The sequence below is a fragment of the Apteryx mantelli genome, chromosome 16 (assembly GCF_036417845.1).
Source record: "Apteryx mantelli isolate bAptMan1 chromosome 16, bAptMan1.hap1, whole genome shotgun sequence".
Lineage (NCBI taxonomy): Eukaryota > Metazoa > Chordata > Aves > Apterygiformes > Apterygidae > Apteryx > Apteryx mantelli.
In genome coordinates, this window is record NC_089993.1 from 16,721,944 (window position 1) to 16,738,688 (window position 16,745).

At 40.1% G+C, this 16,745-nt stretch overlaps 1 protein-coding gene across 1 annotated transcript in view; it reads right to left on the bottom strand.

The window, feature by feature from the left end:
- The window catches only part of CARD11 (caspase recruitment domain family member 11), a 47,910-nt gene extending 37,339 nt beyond the window's left edge, over positions 1-10,571 (bottom strand). Inside the window, 1 exon segment of the mRNA XM_013942000.2 lies at positions 10,505-10,571. Within this exon segment, the coding sequence (XP_013797454.2) occupies positions 10,505-10,517 (13 nt within the window). The 5' untranslated portion in view covers positions 10,518-10,571.
- Positions 10,572-16,745: the final 6,174 nt, after the last annotated feature.

A 16,745-nucleotide genomic window follows, 5' to 3' on the forward strand; every position in this document is an offset into this window, starting at 1 on the left:
CTGCCAGCTTCTTTCTGGAGTTCTTGAGGGGACAAGAGCTCTTGATCTGCCTTTGCCCATCTATGTCTGTATGACAGGGTTGTGTATGACAATCCCTGCACAGCAATGCAGAAGGTCACCTGGGGCAAAGGTGAGGAGAGACAGGCGTTCTTTTAGTGTTGCTCCATGAGATACCTTGGTGAAGGAACACAAAACGCAGAACATCACTGAAGGAGGACTCAGTGAGAAGTGGGCAAGTACCGTGGGAGAGCTCTGAAAGGGATGACAAACTATAGTAACCACAAAACTGTACTTTCTCCTTATACTCACACTGAAATTGTTCACAGCAAATTAGTGTGGGAGGAAGTGTTTACAGGACCTGTCCTGAGAGAGAGTAATTATTAATGATTCCTGGATTGCAAGTAAAGCTTTTGGAGTAATTTTGTGTGTGGGCATGCCCTTTAGTTGATCTCAATGTATTCTCTGGGGTAAAAAAGGTGTTATTAGTGCTGGTCTTGGCTACTCCTGGGTGGATAAGATTTTAATTCTTGTACATTCCCTGATGTGACTTCAAAGCTGGAAAAATTCAGAATGTGGTTGCAGCATTATAAAAACTTATTGCCTTGCAATGTGACAAAACCAGCAGCTCTTCCTCATGATCTGTAATGGAAAGCAGAGGATGTACAAACAAGCAGCGTTCTATGTAGCGTGGCAGAAGTGGTTTGGGGATAGTGAAGCTATTCTGGAAGCTCTGTCAGACTACTTTTCACTTGATGCTCACATAACGCTTTAAAAACACCATTCAGTTTTCACTGCAGGCCCAGCAAGTACAGCAGTATTTTCAGGCAGCTGTAAACATCCGTGGACAGAGTAGGTAAATGACAATCATGTCAAAACCGAGAGCACAGTCCGCAGATTCTGCGGATCAGCTGTCCTGCTATACCTTCAGTATTTCACTCCATCTCTCATCAGCGAGTCTCCCCAGCTGAAGTGACAGTCTCTATTTATACTCTGATGAAAAGCAGCAAGAAGCCTCTTTAAAAACAATTCATTTTCTGGATTCTGTCTTCACTTTCCTCCCGCATATAGCAGGAAAAATGCAGGCTCTCAGAAAGTAAAAAGCTGGAGGGAGAACCATATACCTTATTTTGACATCCTGATCACTTCCCTCCCCTTGAATTAACCCTTTTCTTCCTAGTAACCCTGCCTGCTTAGACCTAAGAAAGCTGTGAGAAGGAAGACGGGGGAATGGGAGTAATGAAAATAGAGCTACCAAAGACAGAATTGACATTTCAGGGTTTCACCTGCTAGGAGTGAAATATGCAGCTTTTACTGCTTTCTGTTGTCAATAAATAAGTTATATGCTTTGAAAACTGGATCCTGTTCAGAGATCTGGGTTTTGAGTCTTCACTGCAGCATAATCACACTTGAATTTCTTAAAAGGGACAGCTCCATTATGGCATCTCTTTGAGGATATCCTGACATGGTTGTTGACAGCAATGGATAGCATGGCACACATAAGGGCAAAAAATGCAATGCAAAATATTACAAGTTGCAGAAAAATGTAATAGAGAACTCTAATATAAAAAAGCCAGACTAAGTTTAAGTAACATCAAAGATCTGACAAAAGCAAATAAACCCCAAAAGCTCATTTTTGTCTTGACACTCCATTACTAACTTGGCTTCTTAGACCTAAATGCTATTGGAAATTTGTTTTACTGCTTAATCACTGTGTAACAACCTTATAGTACTGTAATACAATGTAGTAACTTAGGACTATATAACAGCAGCATTGGCTACCATTTTCCATAAATCACTGAACTGAAGTTTCACCTTTCTGATGTTCATGTTCTTTGTCTTTTAAAAGGTATTAGAAACAAGGGTAAAAACATTGGTAAAATTTGCAAAAAGAGCCCAACTTACCTATGTCCTGTTTTCAAAAGTGATATAGATACATAGCAGCCTATGTTCTCATTAATAGACATGCAATTAAAGATATAAGTATGACACCTTTTGGAGTTTAACAACTTTTGGAAACTGGAAAAAGTCTTCTGCCTCATCTGGCTGCTCATTCCTGCTCTGCAAAGGCAGAGCTGATCCAGCTGAAAACAACCCATTTTTTGCAGGATCTAATTTCAGCTGGATTAGTTTCTTCATCTAGCTCACCACACGACCCTACAAATGCTTGTGTCAACAAAGCACAAAAAGTAGTGCAAAAGCAGTAACAAGCGGCCAAAGTCAGGTCTTAAGAAGGATTGCTGTTAGATGCATAACCACAGTCTCGGGGCTGAAGCTGCTTAGGCACTTTCGGAATGCTGTCCCACATAACTGCAATGAATCAGCAGTTGCAATGAATCTGAAAGGAAAGCAGAGATCTTGCAATATTCAGCCAATACTCCCCAGTACTGTTCCACAAATTCAACAATTTTTAATCACTGAGAAATAGAAGTCTTATCAGAAAAATAAAATTCAGCAAAGTTTCAACTGCAATGAGTTGAAATCTGACCTCAGAAGAGTAAAAAGAAACAAAGGATGTATGTTAAAAATATAATTCTGCCTCTTGCTCTCCTCTAAACTTTACTTAAAATGCAGGGCCAAAATCATCAAAAGTTGCTGCCAATTTGTATTTTTGCCTAACTTTACATTTTTCAGGACAACTTTACATTGTTGTTGAGCACCTACACATTCACTTGGAATGGCAAACAGCCACAATCCAATGCTATCATCAAAATTGACTTGGGAAATGCTGGACATTTTATTAGCAATTATGGTGATGTGGTGAGTTGTGGAGGTGAGGTGAGGTGAGCGAGGACCTCTAACCTGCATTGAACAATTGGGAACCGACATACAAACTCCCCAGCATCTCTACTGCAGTGATGATGTCAGTCACCATAAACAGTGAATTGAGACTTATCCTGATTCAAATTCCTGGAATCGGTCTTTATGCTTCTTTCTAATATTTATGATGTCACTCACTCTAGCAAAGAAAAAAAGGAATAATTTTCTCACTCTCTGATTTGAGGGTCTGAAATGGATAATTCTAGTAAAGCATATTTTTAAAGCATAAAGCAATAACCATATTCTCCTTTTGAATTCCTGTATTCAAACTTCTAGATCTCAGCCAGCAGTGTTGTCATGCCTCTTCTGGGCAGTATGGTCCAGCTGGTGGCTCATACGCCATATCCAACCATCTGAAGACTTACTTAATTCACTGTTTTTTCTCTGAAGGAAATACGGATTGCTGGTTTGTGCAGCGAACAGCTGCATGCCTCCTCTTGGGCTTATAGCCAAACCCAGGGCAGAATGAATTTCTGGTCTGAGACTGCTCAGTTCACTGTCTCCATGTGAGGTGGGGAGAAAGGTGGGAAATAATCCACTTCTAGACATGAAGAGCATAATACAGAACAGCTAGGATGTGGCATTGCACAGCCCACAGGGTCTGATGCTCTGATCTGACTTGTATGGCTGCTGAACGTCTGGGACCACAGAGAATCAATACCGAACCACATTGTCTGAAGAACAGCACAACCACCTTTCTGCACTCAGCTGTATGTGTTAAGCATTCTCCATGAGACATAAAGAAAAGAATGTAAAAGAATCCCCCAGATGAAAGTATTACTTTGTCAGTGAGGTCTAGAAGCTCTGCTAGAGCAAGATGGCCCATGATATCTCTGCTTCTTGACTTTTTTTTCATTTGCCATGCTTGATGCTTCATTCCTCTTAAAATCAGTCACTGAGGGGAGGTGACAGATATCCTCAGTTCTGAAGCGTGCTGTGCAGAGAATTTTGTTAGTTATTTTCATTCGCCTGATGAAACTACTGTGTGGGGGACAGTAATCAGAACCAGAGGAAGAGGGAAGCAAAACAGAAGAGGAAAGGAGATGTAAAACAAGACGACAAGTCAGGCAAGTTGGATGAAAGGGTCAGACTGAAGGTAGAGGGGAGCTGGGATTTCTGGTGAAGACCAAGATGACACCAGTAACAAACCACCCTCTGCCTTTTCTCATGTTCTTTTCCTCACAGTAGTAGAATGTTCAAACTATCTCTACTGTTCCAGTGCCTTTGTGCACAGACCATATTTAGATCTGTGCTGATGACATCAGCTATTTAATAGACTGGCATCCAATGTTCCTAATACTGTCCCGCTAAAATAACTTTGGATTTATGTACGATTATCATGTTATAATGATGCAACTGCAATGAGTTTGAGTTTATCTGCATTGCAGACAGTTCTAAAATGTATCAGGAGCTTGTCATTAACTTCCCAGCCTTCTAAAAGGGCATTCAAATCCTGACCATTTCTGCCTCAGACCTGTCATTTTCCAGTTGTTCTTTGCAGGTGGAAAAGTTCCATCCTTCTCGATGCCTTATTCTCACATGGCTACTAAAGTAACTATCGAGCCAGAGTCTACTCTCCCAGGTGTGCAACCCTAGTTGTCCAGTGATTCAGTGGAGGTTTTACTGTCAATAGCATTTCATCCAGCAAAACTGCCTTATACTGTTCTCGCTGTGGATATGGGCAAGTCACACAAACACCATTCTTTATTGTAACACTCCATATGAAAATGCCCCAAAAGTTTCATTTTTCCTTCTGATCACAGAATTTCAGATTAAAAAAACTGATTCAGTGTTTCCAGCCTTACAGGAAATGTAATTCTCCTTCACTTTTTTTCTAACAACCAAAGCAGAAGAAAAACACACTCTTTTCTGACCTAAGACAAAAGCTTCAATAATTTTTTGTTTCATACTGCACATTCATATTTTTCATGGCATAAATTGCAAAAATGAGAGAATAAAGGACAGAAGGAAATTAAACCTTCTACAATAAAATACATTAGCCTAGAGTCTTCCTGAAAAATATGTAACTGGAAATACAGGAATATGTTACTGGAAGGACAAAACAGGCCAAAAATCTGTTTAAACAAATCATATTGAGATTTATTCTGTCTTATTTTGGCAGAAAGTGTGAAGGGAGATAATACCAGTGTAATGGCAGAGAAGCTTTGCTCTCCCAGGAGAAAAACAGCTCAGAAGTAGTAAAGAAGATGGGAAAAGTTTGTGGAGTTTTATATTTTCAATCAGTGCAAGTCATTAGTGAAATGAATTTGATGATCTCACCACGTACTTCATTGTAAACTATTAAAAACAGATAGAATGGCAACTACTTTCAGAAAAAGCCAAGAAGCAGAGGTGCAGGCAGCAGCTGCTGGATGGATACTGTGATTTGTTCTTGTAAAAGACTGGGATGTACCAGTGGCCTTTGGAGAGGATCCATGGGAAGTTGCAAGCAAGGAGGAAATGTTTCTTAAATACAGACTTCATGCAACAGACCAGGATGGTCAATGAACAGTAAATGTCACTGGTATTTTAACTGAGATGTTAAAAGCCAAAAGCCTTCAAATGATCTTTTAAATGTGATAATCTTTCAGTTGATGATCAAGGAGAAAAGATTCAATCACCAGTTGCACTGCAGTTTAGAAATGAAGTATATTTGCTGTAATCTTTAGAAAAAGAGTTGAAGCAACCTTCAGGTGCTTTCCCAGTTTGCTCAGGATTCAGAATTCACAGAGGGAAACATTTGAAAGGTTTCTTTATTGCTGTTTCAAACCCTGGAGGAACTTGCTTTTGTGTTCAAATATATCAGAAGTGTGTAACAACCTATTAAGCACACTCATACTGATTACAAGTATGGGCACAGCTAGATTAGAAATGTTTATACACATAGAGCCGTAAAAAATGAAGTGGAAACAATCCATTAACTGGTAATGATAACCATATATGTACCGTTAGCATACAGTGTTTGCTGCATTCATGTAGAAAAAATATTGATCCCATTTTAAACAGAAACCCTATGTTAAATTTACTCTTCAGTGCCTCAGTTCCAACCGGAAGAAAATTTGCCAGCAAACAACCAGCACTCAGGGAGGCCCGTGGGAGTCTTTCCATTGCTTCCAGTGAAGCTGTATTCCTTCCCTGAACCTCTAGGAACAGGGCACTACCAGACTCGCGTGCGTAACACATATCTTTATGTAAGGCCAAACTGACCTGAGGGACCAGAACAAACATTTCTGCTAATACTACGCAGTGTTACTTTGTACAGAGAAATTCACTGAGGCAACAATTACTACCAATAATATCACATACACGGCAGTATATACATTTACCCTTTTGACAAAAACAGAATGTTATAACATTTAGTTTGACATTTTGGATAGATTTCCAGTGAGATTTGACAAATTCCTCTTTCCTGTTGAGTTGCTAAACAGATTCACTGAAGTAGACAGCATTAGAAAGTAATGCCCCATCTAGCACTGAAGATAAAGTAGGTTTTGCAGGACTTACATAACAAAAATATTCACTTCACTACAAGTTCAGCAGTGATAGTATACAATGCACAACATGTTGGCAGTTTTTGGTGCTATTAGTAATGTACTTCTATGAGCTGTGGAAAAAAGCTGTGTTTGCTTTTTGTATAAAAAAGTACAATGATTTTACCTGCTGGTAAAATTTCAAATGCAGTCCCCTGTAGATCATTAAGCATGTGAATTTATGGTAGGCCACCGCGCTCACAAACCCCCATCATTCCTAGAGCCCAAATGTTTGGCAGAAGAGTATGAAGGGAAGAGAGGTGTTCAAAATCAAAGTCCAGAAAACACATTTATCTTTAACTAAAGTCAGTGTGACAGTCTCCAGCCATGGAGTAATCCACTACCCACAGCTGGGACACACCATGCCTGGATATATGGCAGACATGCTGTTCTGTCAAATTGCACTTAAAACAGACTGGCACCGTGGTCTCTTATTGCCTGAGAGGGGTGAAAGTGAGAGGGTAACACAGGGAGAGAATACTGACTGGAGAAGCAGAGAAAGAAGCTTTTATTACTTGTTGGATGTGTGCCACAGAGACCAATTATATACATTTGACAGCAACCATTATAATTCCAGAGTCCTTGAACAAATCACAAGCAGAAAGGTTACCTTCCTGAAAATGTTCATCGCCATTAAATTACTGACCCACGCTACAGGGTGAAAGCAGCATCTGAGAGAGAGACTGGGGGAAGGGAGGAGATGGAGACTCCTGTTATATGTACACCTGAGCAAACCCCACCATTTGTTCTGAAAAAGGAATTGCAAACTCACTGCCAACACTATCTCCTCAGCGAAGTGGACAGCATTCCGGGAATGCAGTCCAGACCCTACAGACAACAGTGACAAAAAGCCAGGGCAAAATCGGATATCAGTGGATATCAGTGGAAAAAGTCCCCTCAGCTTGGTAAGGCCACTGATTGGTTTTACCCACCAATGTCAATCACAAGAGCTGGCCCTGTATTCCTTGTTCTTTTATGTTTAGATCACTACAGAGGCTACTTACAAAGAAAGCTACAGTAGGTCAAATTCCACCATCAGTTACACAACCTTAATGACTACACTTAAGGGGAATATCCATATTTCATGACACATTCATTTCTGTATCAAAGAGAAAGTTGATATATCTGCTAAAAAGTGGGTAGTTTGTTCTTTTTCAGTAATATAGACATAATATTGGGAGAAATGGAGATCTCTAAATTTCACTCTCTGTTAGCAAAGTCAGTAATGCCATATAACTGATTAAAAATTTGACCAAGCACCAGTAGAAACTAGGTCATTTGGTATATTACAGACAGCCTCAGTATTACAGCATTACAGCATTCAGATTTCTTCCACATATACACACTTATTTGGATTGCATCCTTGTAGAGAAGGTTCAAATTGCTTTTAATTCTAACAGAGGCGCATGCAGCCAGACTGTTCTCTTCTCATCCATGTTGAAAGTTTATTTTTCTCTTAATTCAGAGTTAAATCTAATTGGAAGTAATCATTTGCATATGAACAGGGAGTTAAACACGAGGTTCTGAATCTCTGTTCTGGGGGAGCACCTCCCAGAATAGGAATTTGCTTGGTAGGATGGAAGGTGTCCAAGCTCTTTCCAGCTGAAATTGTCCTTCTAGACCCAAGGTATTAGAGTGAAAAGAATAATTTATCTCTAGCTCCTGGTCCCCTTGCAACTGGCACTACCCAGCTTCAACAATGCCTGTTTTTAACTCAACCTATGGCAAATTATGAGGATGGAAAAAAAAAGAGAGAGTGAGAGAGAAGAAGAGAGGGAAGTTGTCTCAGCCAATTTGTTCTTGGGAGATACCAAGGCATCACAAAAGAGACAGTACAGGGGGCACAGAATACTGTAAAAACAAAGCACAAGACTATCATACAAGTTTTGCAGAATGACTAAAAGGAACACAAGAACTTTTCATATCACAGGATGAGTTGCAACAGAGTAAGAAAGAGTCATATTAGACCTGTATGAATAAAATGAACCTCTCTCTTATTTTATCATTCTAGGTTTACAGACTTTTCACAAGATCCAGAAGACAAAGATATTATAATGTAGCTGCTTCTGCATTCAGAAGAGAATGCTCATAGCTCAAAGGCCACAGTTTGCTAGCTCTGAATCAGAAAGGATATATTAAAATTGCAAACACAAAATTTAAGCTCCTTTCACCCATAAGGAGATGGACAATTTTTAAGGAGATGGACAGGGCAGATTGTTAACAGAATTCTCCTACATACTAATTCTCTAATTAATTCAGCTGAATTTAATAAGTCATCCTTATTCAGTCCTCAGATGCCCACATCAGAACCTTCCTAGAAATAAATCTTCAGTCTCAATAGTCCTGCTTAAGAATGTGAGGCAAAAAGGCTTTTCATCAAAGCAACTTATTTCTTTGCTGTATCTGGTTCAAAGCTTACAAACTTAAAAAAGCAGTAATACCAGATACTGTTCTTGGATGCAATTTTTAGCCATGTCTGATCTTTGAGACTCACTAGTATATCTAGCATAGAAAAAATGAGCTGTTTCCAGATCCCAGGAGCAAAGTTACTTCCACCACAGCATGACTGTAGGGAACCTGTGCCTCTGAGATCTGAAACTCCAAGGGGATCAACAGGAGAAAAACTACCTCAGTGTCAGAGAAGAAGTCCTGCATTGGTGCAGGACAACTGCAGCTTTATTTAGTCTAGTAAAATGGTTTATGATCAACCAGAAAAAAGTATCTCATCCAGAACTATTTTTACAATTTTCCAAAAACATTTTGGATTGTGCTCTCCCATTTCTCCATCCACACTCACTCCCACCATTATGCTCTTACTCTGCTGCAGCCTACATATTCTGCAAAGGAAAGAGAAGCTGAAAGACTGCAACACTTCCTCCAGTTCCCCTACAGGTACTCGGGGGGATGCTAAGGCAGCAGAGAGTAAGACCGGTGACTCCTTCCAATATGAAGTCAACATCAAGATAAAAAGAGATAGAGAAACCTGGTAGAAGGTTGGGGTAAGGGCTTAGGAAGGAGTGGGATGATAGAAAGAGGAGGGATAGAAAGACCTATGTCAGAGATGGCTGTATTCATAAGTGGAAAGGAAGCTATGGTGTGTTATAGGTGTTAGAAAATTCTGTTTATGAGACAGAGAGAAACAGAGAGAGAGGATGACAGGGTTATTTGCTGTGAATGACCAGATATGAGTGTGAGAATTGGAAGGAAGCTGTGCAAGTATAAGAGGCTGGTATTTTGAGATGGGAAGTTATTTAGCAAATCCTACATGTGTACAAGAGACAAAGGGCAGATCGGAAAGCAGTATGTGTGTGCAAGGACAATTCAGTAGAGAGTGAACACCACTGTGTGTGCAAAATTAACTTGCAGGGCAGCAGTGTATGCTGTGTGCATGAGAAAGGAGATGGGGCAGGAAGTAGGAGTGCGTGTGAGAAGCTAGAGGAGCAATGGGAAAGGGGAACACAAGACAGAGAAGAAGGAAATGACAGAGGGGAAGGAGAGAAGATTAAGAACATGGGGGAGGATGTACAGTCTACTGCACAGGCAAAAAAGAGGAGGGGGAAGGAAGGCAAAGAAAGGAACAAGAGGAACATTTGTTACACAGAAAATATGCTTGATGGAAAACAGACATAAAAAGATGGCGAAAAAAACAATAAGGGACACATCAAGGTTGAGAAAAGACTAAAGGCAGTGAGAAGAACAAATTCAAAGAGAAAAAAAAACAAAGAAGAGAGATTTTATTACTTAATAGAAAGCATAAATCCCCAGTGAAGAGATTTAAAGTAAAGGTTAGGGCACAACATATCACAGGTAGAAACAGAAATTCCCTAGAGGCCACTGCTCACAATCAGTCCTTTCATCTCCCCCCTCTAGACCTCCATTTCAATTCTCCTTCCCAGTGCACGCTTTATTTGAGAACATAGCAGCAGCAGCTACAGCCTGTTTACTTCACTGAACCCTGAGCTCCAAGTATCTGTACATGCAAGGTACAATGAGACCTGTGGAGTGCAAGGAAGGAGCTAACATAACCATTCTCAAAGAAACATCCTCTTGAAAATGAACACAAAAGTGAAAGGTGAAAGTGGAACCTGTATGATTAGAGTCAGGTGCTGTCCTAGCCAACAGTGAGGTGGAGCTGATCCGATAGCTGCTCTCCTTACCTTGGGTGCTCATGAGTGACCGGGCTGTCTTGCTGCAGCTGTTGCAGGCTGAAACTCCCTACATTGCCTCCATGCAGTTGTTACTGTCTCTCTTCAGGAGTCCTGGAGAGGTTATTTGTGCTCTGAAGCTGTTGAAAAGTAAAGGAAATACAAGAAGCCAGACACTCCTTTGCCCTCAAAGTGCCAAAAGTTTAGGAAGAATCAGGAATACAGGATGCAAGCACACCGGTGTCAGAATGAGCAAAGAGCGACACAAAGTAAGAAAAAGTGTGTCAGAGGCTGGGAGGGGCGGAGAAGGAAAATGCAAAGATCTGACAGGAAACCAGACTATAAATCTGCCTAAGGTTTAAAAAAACACATTTCTGCTCCCCAGCGATGCAGCCTGTTTGCAAATGACTCTGCTTGCAGGTGACAGCAGAGCCCTGAAGTACCACTGCAAGCAAATAAAGAGGCACTTCTGCCCCTTCCCCAGGAAGAGCAGAGGGCGAAGTCGGCAGCAGCACAAGCACAAACGACTGGCTCAGACAGAAAAAGGAGGTTATGTCCACGGCCTCACTTCTAGTTCCCCAGGCTTTTAGAGCATGTTTCCCTCAGGCAAAAGGGGACATGCTGAATGTCAGCCTTACGGGTGCTGTGCAGCTCGCAAAGCAGCAGTCCTTGCTTCTCATTGCACATGCTGGCTGGAGAGAGGGCGAGAAGAAAGAAAGAAAGAAAGGACTGTTCTCTGAACAGGAAAGAGTTTCAAGAACAACAGTTTCAGGCAGAAGGAGTTTTGGGGTTTCCCAAGGTTTCAAAGGCTTTTTGGGGAAACATCTATTTGATTAATAGCTGCCGTTGTTGTTAAAAGGGAAGTCAACAAGATTTACTTCATATAAATATTAGATTATTCTACAGCTGAATGATACTTTAAACTGTATTTTACAAAGGGCGAAGACTCCCCACTGACATAAATAGCTGCAGTATCTTGGACCCTGAGATCTTGTGTAGCTTTAATGCTGGACTCTGGGCTCAAGGCCACACATGGGCAAACCCATAAACTGGTGGGTCTCATTGAGGACAGTTACCTGCTAGGTCACAAAACAGAGCTTCCCACCACAGGCAAGCTGGTGAGAGCAAAGTAAAGCAGTCCTTTCCCTCACTGTTCTCCCAGTCTTGCTGGACCAGTATTCACCACCATCACCAGCAAGTTTTAATACTGCTGCCATCTTGCTTAGGGATCCTCAGCCCAAATCACTCACGATGTGCCTGCCACACTTGCTGGTTCTTCTTCTGCTATTGCCTGTTCAACGTCCAGAGGAAAACAAGGCACAGATACTGCTCCACTCCCAGTTACTGCCTAGGCTTTGCCCTTCACACTGGGTGGACTGAGGTGAGGCTTCAAGGGAAGGCTCACTGAAGTCAATAATAGGTCCTGAATGTGTGAGAAGTCAGAAGAAAGATTCCTTGAGGGGTCACATGTGCATCAGAAGGGATGTGTGCGTGTGAGGCTGACTCCGTGGTTGGAAGAAAGCAGCCGTGTATATACATGTATATACACATGTATACATACACATGTATGTGTGTTTATCTCATATGGGAAACTACTAGAGAAGGAAATGCATGAAGACTGGGAATTATAAGCATAAGCGACAAATGATAGAGAATTTAGGAATGTGAGAAGGGAAGAGGCATGATGATGGTAATGGAGTGAGAGAAAGAGAAAGTTAAAAATAGTTGTTAAAGAACAAAGGAAAACACAACGAATGGAAAGTAAGTATAAAAGAACAGTGGAAACACTATCAAAAGACAGGCAGCATCAAAGAAAGCAGAATGGAGGAAGTGAGATGATAGTGAAAAGAAGAAATGTAAGGGAGAAAATATATGGCTCAAAGTGTCATTACAAAAACACTCAAAAGTGTTTACTCAACCGAAAGCTTGAATCCCATGAAGATTAGGAGAAGGCAGAATATATATGCTGGGGGAGCAAAATGTGTGGGGCATCCCTGCTCTAATTCTCCCTTAATTCTCCTTCTAATTTCATGTGTTTGCACCTGTTCTTGGATTGATAAGTTTAGCCATAAGGATGACATTGAAAAGGATTCTGAAGGGCATACTGGTTCTCTAAATGAAGAGCTCAAAAACCAAGGAAGGCAGGAATTTCTCTCTCCCAGTCTCTACTGGACAATAGGAGAACCTGTAATCCCCTTTTTTTGTTTGTTTTTTTTTTTAATAATGAGGGCTACACTGTTATGTACTACTTATACTCTTGTGCAACTCTATCAGAATTCACCTGTGATCAAATCTGTGCACTGCATGTGACAAGGGCAAGGAAAGCTTCCTGCTTTGAGCAGCCAGAAGTCTATCCATGTGACAACTGCATGGAGGAGGGTCTGCAGTTTTTGGCACACGACCAGCACAACTGGGGAAAAGCCATACTTTGCAGAAAAACAGTGAAATACTGATGTAAGAATTGTGGCCTACTTATTCCATCAAAAGTGATATAAGTTGTTTCTTATCCAAGCTTTCTACTGCTTTCATAGAGGAAGCTGATTTGTGCATGCAACTGAGGAACCATTTGCAGCACAACCGGAGTAATTAGCTCTGCTGACAGGAGGCTTTGTAGCTTCACTTCCATTTAAAAACCACAGATCTTCCACACACAGGCCAAGCCACAGTCCCTAATGTGAAAGGAAGAATGTGCTAGAAATTCAAGTCAAAACTCACCAAGTCTTGTTTTAGGTTTTCCCTTCTGTCCTTGAGTTCTTCAGCAAATGGGATAATACCAGCCAGTAGGCTATAAAACTGCCCTCCGGAGTCAAGCAAGGAGTTAGATAGTAGTTGTTCCTCTTTCTGCTTCTGTTCTGCTTAATGCTGTAGATTATAAACAGCTTTCAAAAGGCACAACAACCATTTTAAAGAAGATCACAGATTTGCCTGGGCCCAGAGTGAAGCCTTAGAGACAAAGCAATTATCCAATGAAGCCTGAACAGCTTTAAGGAACCTATCGCTGAAACTCAAAAGACCTAAAAATGTCCTACTCGTAAAGACTTTCCTGGTAAACTGAGATTAGTCAAGTGTGATCCAGTCACCAGTCAAAAACTCAGTATCCACCTTTTTTTTAAGAATTTATAATCTTAATGCCAGGTTTCAGTTTTTAAAAACTCTCTCAAGATATAAAAATGTTATGATTTACGTTATAGTTCCTTGAAGCTGGTAGACTGAGGTGATGTGTTTCACAAATCAGTAGATATTTAGAAAGTGAAGAAAACAATTATGTTCTGTCAGGCAACCAGAAAATTCAAGAAAATCCAGATGATCCACCTAAAATACAGGTATATGGCAAATTGCTGCAGAATTTGAATCAGTGGATTTCCTGATCCAAATGCAGGGTTAGGACCTTGTCTGGTAGAGCTACATATCTTTTAGAGAGCAGCAACAAGAAACAACCCAGAAACAGATATATTAGGAGTTGAAAACTGGGAAGACATCTAAAACAAGCACTGGAAACATGATATGGAGAAAAAGAAAAGAAAGAGCTTTCCTAAACTGTCTGGCTGAAAAAAGAATACTTAGAAGTATGATCGAACTGTCCTTTGTTATTTTACTCCCATTCCATTCTGGGAAGCAAGAGATTTTCCTTTTTTTGTAAGTAAACAGAATTGCCTCAAAGAGATACCTGGCTCTGTCATCTATTTCTTCGTGTAACCAAAACAGTCCACCAGAACTTTTAATTCAGCTAGCTGCCCAGGTTAAGGGGTAATAATACACTTTTTTCTTACAGCTTCTCAGTCTACTTTCAATATACCTGGTGCAGGAAACAATAAATTGAAACTCTGCCTGCAAGGCAACTACCCCTCACATGGAAATGCACCTGGTGGGACACATGCAGTGTATTTGCTGTCACCGTCTTTCAAAGAGACTTCAGGAAAGGAGAGCATTTTTAGTTTCTTCCAATTGCTCTAATTGTTCTAATTCTGCATGATCTGAGCCTGAATAACAAGTATACTGTAAGCCCTTTTATGCTGCTTTACCTTTCCTTCTCCAGGCTTTTACTTTGGGATCCTTGCATAAACAGCCAGCACAATTTCAAAGTTACAGTATGCATTCTGTTAGGGTGATGAAACAGTGGAGAAGACTTTGCATCTTAGAAGTTCCTTCACAGTGTTGCTGGCCTCCTAAGTATTTTGCTCACAGCTACTTCCAAACCATGACATTGTTGTTAAGGTAGCTATAGCAAAAGATTCTCTTTCTGTCTGTGCCATAGGGGTTATGTCAAATGTGTTTATCCAGTAGAAGATTCTCCATGTACACCATGTCTGCCTGTAGAACATCTTTTTACAGAGGTGGTTCATCAGCACTCAGAATGGTAGGCCATAACTCAGAAATGAAGCTGCTAGATATCTTTAAATAGTTGTAGGCTGGAGAGCTGAAAAAAATCAGCAGTTGGAAGCAGAGAAACACTAAGCTGTCCAGCTCTTAATCTGCTGTTCCTCTGCTTCTATTCCATCCTTCTCCCAACAGAGCAATCCCAGTCCATGAAGAGACTGCCCTTGACTCCTTATCAGCGGAACAGTCCTGCAAATCTCTGGATACCAGAAATGCATTTCACAAACTAGTGATCTGAGAATTAATATATTGCATTTCTCCTGGATGTCTGAGCTCAGTAGCATCGTATATATTGTTAACACAACCTTCCAACTCTTTAGAGCAAAGAAACAGAAGTATTAAATATTTTCTACGTTCTACATATTTTATATTATCAACCTTGCTCAACTATCCTTAGAGACTATCACTCTTACTTATAGATGCTCATAATTTATCATTTCTCTCTGGAGATCTGACTTCCAGAACAGTTTTTCCCTATTCAGTTCAGCAGCCTGTGGATAAGCAGTTGTTAGTGTTCATCTGCCTTTTCTAGACATTATCATCAAAAATGCCCCTTGATCTTAAAAAGCAACACACAGGACGGTTTCTTTAACACCTTTGGGTGTAATGGTTTAAAACCGGTAGGGATATGTTCCTACCTATAGGTTTGTGATACACATTTAAACAGTGTTTCAATTGCCTGAACTATGAAATAAGATGACAGCCACGCATATATCAGAGGAAGAACACAGAGCGTAAAATTCTCTCTTTCATTTGGCAATGTTGGGGCTGGTGTATTTTTGCACAAAATGTACGATCTCCATCGACTTGTGCAGCATTATGAGACTTATCTGTCTGTGTCAGCTGTTAGCATATTTGCCCTCCTTTTTATGAGAAAATTAGGTTCAAATCCATTCCAGGAGCTGGGTTCACATCCCACAGCATGGTGAATAGTACCTTGCCAAAAGAACTGCCCCTCTCCACCGAAACAAGTAACTCAGATCTATTCTGCCTCCTCCTGGGGCCAAAGAGAAAAAAGCTGCAGACTGTGACGCTCTTTCCACAGTCAATTTTGTGGCTACTCCAACCATTCCCTTTTCATTAAATGTGTATTATTCATCAAAACTGGGTATGAGCCATAGCTCAGGTCCTTATGCTGATTCTTGTGCTCTTAATTATACGTCAATAGGGCTTAAAATCCAAGTATCTTTAAGCTTTGCAGACAAATAACTTAGTGTCATAGCAAGCAGTGAGTTAGATATTCATATCCATACTCAAGAGATGATGAAACTAAGTTTTGGGGACATAACAAGAGAATATTTGATGCCCCATTAAAAGTGATAAAAAAACAGTTTTTTCACATAAGTTTAATTTTTAAAAATTCTTAGGGACTGCTTTGCAAAACCTGGAAAAAATTAAAAAATTGAAGGCAAACATTTATAAAATAACATTTCATTGTAAAATAAAAGGGGAAAGGGGGGTATCTAATCAATATTACTGTAAAACACAACAACACAGTTCAGAGCATTTACACTGGAAAATATGCTGAAAAATTAATTTTAGTTCAACAACATATTTTGTTAAAAATATGTTTCCAAATAAATTAATCAGTTCCATATCTTATCTTTTGCTTAAAATACAAGGTCATCTTTCCCCACTTACGTAATAACTGCATTGTCAATATGTATTCTGATGGTTATACTGTGAAGGATGACTTTAACGTATCTGCAATCTGAAAGATATAATCTATAGAAATTTAGTAGAAGCAAGGAGAGGCAAGTTACTTATTCTTGCTTGTTTGTTTTAAATTAGAAGATTTCTTGTCTTCTTTATAGGTCAACATTTATTCTAATTAAAATTGTATGTGTATTTTTAATGAAGACAAATTGAAAACAAC